We start from the raw sequence: 5,000 nt of genomic DNA on the forward strand, positions 1-5,000 counted from the left end.
GCTCTAGGGACCTCAAAACGTGTTTTGGCATCAAAAACTGACCATCGAAAATTTGACCCGATTACATTACTTTCCTTCCTATAGGTTTTATTGTAGCTTGTAGACATTTAGCTTTTTATTGTATTTTTCCTTTTTTTTTATCAATTATGTAAACTGATCTCCTTCCTGTATTTGCTTGTAGACATTTAGCTTTTTATTGTATTTTTCCTTTTTTTTTATCAATTATGTAAACTGATCTCCTGTATTTTATTGTAAATGTAGATCTTTCAATTAAATTAAATAAATTTATCATTTATCATTTTTAATCGTATGAACGTATATTTTAACATCATATAAGAAAGTTGATAAAATAAAAATAATATTAATGATAAAATATTATTATTGTGTCCTCTATTTCAAGTTCCTAGCTCTTAAATCTCAAGATGTTTTGAATACAGGTAGATGCATACATATATGCTCGTACAAATGACTGAAACATTCTACTCAAAACCTAACCTTGATCTTGTTTTAGTTTTCAGAATTGTATACAGTTTACAAAAACTTTGAATAATCATGAGACCTTTGGATGATTCTCCTGACAATGAGTATCCAGATCATGAAGGACCTGGAGACAATAATTCTGATGAAGATGTGGAAGATACAAGTTTCCGACCTAAAAGAGGCAGAGGTGGTCGAGGAGGCTTTGGGTAAGAGCACTGAAAAACTTTTCAATGGCAAAGGGTCAAAGCTTGCATAACATAAAGGGATGCGATTCGTGGATTTTATGACTTTTTTTGTCTGAAATTTGAAATACAGGTTTTTACCTGAACTTTTTGTAAACTTAAAATCATTTTCTGTTGTGTATTATGTTTTTTTTTTATATTATTATTATTATTAATTGATTTTACGTTTGGCATCAATGTGGGACCTCTCTCCTACCTTAGCTCTTCTAAAGAAAATATCTAAATAATTTTCCATCACTCCTACATCAATCAACTTGCTGTTGAACCAATGATCCTGGATTACGAAACCTAGATCTTGACCACAGTGCACTGATGAAAATTACAAAATAAATAACTTTGTTATCTTTATTAGTGTACTGCGGTCAAGATCTAGGTTTCGTAATCCAGGATCATTGGTTCAACAGCAAGTTGATTGATGTAGGAGTGATGGAAAATTATTTAGATATTTTCTTTAGAAGAGCTAAGGTAGGAGAGAGGTCCCACATTGATGTTTTTTTTATATATGTATATCAGTAGGTACTTTTTTGTGAAGGCCAACTCTTGACGTTAATTTTTTAACACGAAGTGTTTTTTTGGGGGTACTTACAACACGAGACAAGCAACACAAGTACGCACAAACTAGGGTTGCCAACTTTTTTTTTTCCATCTTTACGGGACAAATCGGAAAAATGGGTTAAAAAAACGGGATTTCCGATTTTTACCCGGGACAATTTTTCTTGAGGGGGGGGGTCAAGACGCTCGGCTGGTAAACAGGAAGAAGTACCTATGTGTCATCAAAAATATTTATTTTTCTATGTATCATAAATTCAAACAAAAAACATAGAATAGAAGCCTTCGAGATGTGGTGCTACAGAAAAATGTTGAAAGTAAGATGGCAAGACAGAATTACTAACCAAATAGTACTAAGAAGAATAAAAGGAACGAGATTAATAATGAAAGCGACAAAGAAAAGAAGAAGAAGAAGAAGAGAGACTTGCTCGGCCGTGCAACGATGACGTTGCTTGACTACAACAGTCCGGCTTTCAGAATCTGATGTTGGGAGGACGTTTATCTTGTGCTGCAGTTTAGTGTAGAGAGGAATCGTGGTTGGTGAAGCTGGATAGTTCTTATAGGCAGTTGATTTAGATGTTGATGGAGAGATGTAAGTTAGTGGAAGAGATGTAGATTAAGCATCCGTACAGAATCTTTCAGCACCTGTTGTCCAATATTGATTATATGCTTGGATGTAATGCCAAGGTCACGCAGAGAGTTGAATGTGAACAACGGGATAGCACCGCGTGCACCGAAGAGAAGTCCAGTCACTTGGAATTTTGATACTTCAACATTGTATCTTCTTGCTAGATCAGGTATACAAGGCTCATAGATTGACTTCTTCTCATCGTTGACTTCTAGGGCTTGCGAAGCACTTTTTTCAAACCGCACAGTAGGGTCGAGGATGATCGCTTGAGATTTTTCGGTGTTGACAGCGACAATGTCACACCGTCTGGTAGAAGAATCTTCAGAGATGCAGCTGATTTCTTCATCAACTGTCCATCCAAGATGGCGGAGTTCGTTGGCGATGGACGATCGTACTGTGTGGTGGCGAGTGTTGCGGAGGAGTTCATTCTTGTGACAGGAGCCGAGTACATGTGATAATGTTTCCTTCTCTGCGCAGCCGGGCTGGCGACACAGGGTAGTACCCGTATTCCGCCCAGGGATGGCTCTAACTCCAGCAATATTAGCTGACATTTTCAGTGCTGTTGTCCATTCGCTTGATGACAATATTTGTTTATCGTAGACCCACTTGTTGGACATGGGGACTTCTTTGTACACGCAAACACCCAGACCTCTAAGAGCCATTTTCTCCCATGCCTCGAATTCGCGTTCTCGTAAGGTCTCTCTCATTTTCTTGACACTTTCAGATGGGCTGGTGTCAAGTGTATTACAGGCAGATGAAATTTCAATGTCACAGGACCGGAGAGTGCTGAGGAGTGGTGTATTTGACTCATCAAGTTTTCTGAGGATATTGATGTTTTGAAGTGGTGCTTCCCATTCAGCTTTCATTAATCCAAGTCCACGGTATTTTCTAGGTCCATATAGCATGCCATTTGGTACATCGGCAGGTAGACTCAGGATTTCTTTTACAGCACTTCTTGTAGTTTTATCAATGTCCTTCAAAAAAGTGTTGGGAATTTTATTGAGTGGGGCACATTGCAGGGGATAGACAAGAGTAGGCCACAGATATTGGTTGACAATGTTAAGTTTTTGGTCAGGATGCAGTAATGGTGACTCGGTGAGATTCTATCAAAATTAACACTCCAAATATAAATTTAAGGAATGACAATTTTCGACCTTTCATTATAAATGTCAATGCCTATATGTCACCAATAGATAAAGCAATGAGAAACTACAATGAGGTATTAAAAATAGATAGAAACAATCATCTTTGTATACTTTCAGACCAATACAACATATTTGAAAGAAAATTATTAGAAGTTATGAACAGCACAGATTAACAGGCTATACAGGGTGTCCCGCGAACGACTGTACAACGCTTGAGGGTTGATGCAGGACCTAAAGGGCTACCAGAAAAAGCTATCTGGACAGATGATGATTTTGACAATTACGGTGGACCACCAGGAGGTTTTCCACCACACCGTGGAGGATTCCCTCCATCACGTGGTTTTCCTCCATTCCGTGGAGGTGGTAGGGGGAGGGGTGGATTTCCGCCTCACAGGGGCCGAGGGGGTGTTGGTGGCAGAAACCCAAGAGACTATGATGATTTCAATGACATGGGGGGAAACCAATGGGGTAATGGACCTGATGGCTGGGGAGGTCCCATGGGTATGATGGGCCCTCCACCTGGTATGGGGGTAAGTAATATCGAGGTCCGACTACAAATGTAATAACGAGAAAACAAATCTTCATATACAGGGTGTTTATAAAGTCTTGACCAGGGGTGGGTTTTTCGAGAACTGCTTAGGATATCAAAAAACGTCGAGATACCTTTTGGTGGATCAATTCTTCCCATGAAGCCGCGGCAGTGGCGACATTACCAGAGTAAAAAAAAAATTAGAAATGACAAATAGTACAGGAGGCGGCTATTAGTAATACTGTGATGTCCACAAATATTGTGAAGAGCCTCTCAGCATTAGAAATGACAAATAGTACAGGAGGCGGCTATTAGTAATACTGTGATGTCCACAAATATTGTGAAGAGCCTCTCAGCTTCACAACTACACTGTCGGGCAATGAAAGCGGGGCACCTAAATTTTTGTGGTTTTTCTCAAATTGCTGTTGAGTGTTCAAAAAACCACTATTGATATTCTTTGCTGTAAAGTTTAAAACTTATTCCACAAGACCGCATACCTACATACCCTGTAAGTAAAAAAAGAAAAATAATGAAAAACAGTTATCAGTTTTATGCTGAAAATGCATGTTTCTGGAGATAAATGTTAACGAACTTTTTTTCTCGATATTTTTTCACTATTTTTAAACCAGGTGCTTTAGAAAAGAACACAGAACATTAATTTACTACTGGTAAAAATTAGAAAATTTCTCTGGGCCTCAACTGGAACTTTTTAAAGATCGTTCCTTTTTTACCATTAGTTGTATAGGGCAAAAATGGACTTAAAAAAAAAAAAAAAAAAAAAAAAAAAATCCGGCGGGGGCCTAAAAAATTTTTTTATTTTTTACCAGATAAAAATTAATTGGTGCTCACTGCAGCATTGTAGGATTTTTCCAATATCTCAATAATCCTAAAATCCAATGTTTACCTACCATCCTGGCACCGGTCGCTATGCAAACTGATAAATTAACAAAAGAAAAAGAAACTTCGAGTGTGCTAGCCCTAGTTACATAGCTTGGTTGGTAGCGCGTCTGCCTAGTGATCGCTAGGCCGCGGGTTCGATTCCGAACTAAGGCGGATTTTATCCTGAACGGATAATGTTCGTTCTCGGAACGGCTGGCTTTCTCCTATCCTGTCTTTCTTCTCCCTTCGATTTCGGAACGATAAGACCTAAGCATTTATAGTTGTATGCTTGGGTAAAGGGACTCTCTGTCAAAACTCTTGTTGTTAAAAGTGTAAATGTAAAATGTAAATGCAGTTTCTTTGTGTTATTATGTCACAACTTTGGTGCTCACTGCAGCATTGTAGGATTTTTCCAATATCTCAATAATCCTAAAATCCAATGTTTACCTACCATCCTGGCACCGGTCGCTATGCAAACTGATAAATTAACAAAAGAAAAAGAAACTTCGAGTGTGCTAGCCCTAGTTACATAGCTTGGTTGGTAGCGC

General features: G+C 38.3%; 1 protein-coding gene and 1 long non-coding RNA gene across 2 annotated transcripts in view; both read left to right on the forward strand.

Moving 5' to 3' along the window:
* The window catches only part of LOC113467826, a 4,289-nt gene extending 3,622 nt beyond the window's left edge, over nucleotides 1-667 (forward strand). Inside the window, exon 2 of the long non-coding RNA XR_003391767.1 lies at nucleotides 512-667. This is a non-coding gene — a long non-coding RNA (uncharacterized LOC113467826). The remainder of the gene's footprint in view (nucleotides 1-511) is intronic.
* A 2,135-nt stretch (nucleotides 668-2,802) lies between these two features.
* LOC103510118 (protein pygopus-like) overlaps nucleotides 2,803-5,000 on the forward strand; it is a 15,959-nt gene continuing 13,761 nt past the window's right edge. The window contains exons 1-2 of the mRNA XM_026824255.1: nucleotides 2,803-2,824; nucleotides 3,291-3,574. Of these exons, the coding sequence (XP_026680056.1) occupies nucleotides 2,803-2,824; nucleotides 3,291-3,574 (306 nt within the window). The remainder of the gene's footprint in view (nucleotides 2,825-3,290; nucleotides 3,575-5,000) is intronic.

The sequence above is a fragment of the Diaphorina citri genome, unplaced genomic scaffold (genome assembly GCF_000475195.1).
Source record: "Diaphorina citri unplaced genomic scaffold, Diaci psyllid genome assembly version 1.1 scaffold561, whole genome shotgun sequence".
Classification (NCBI taxonomy): domain Eukaryota; kingdom Metazoa; phylum Arthropoda; class Insecta; order Hemiptera; family Psyllidae; genus Diaphorina; species Diaphorina citri.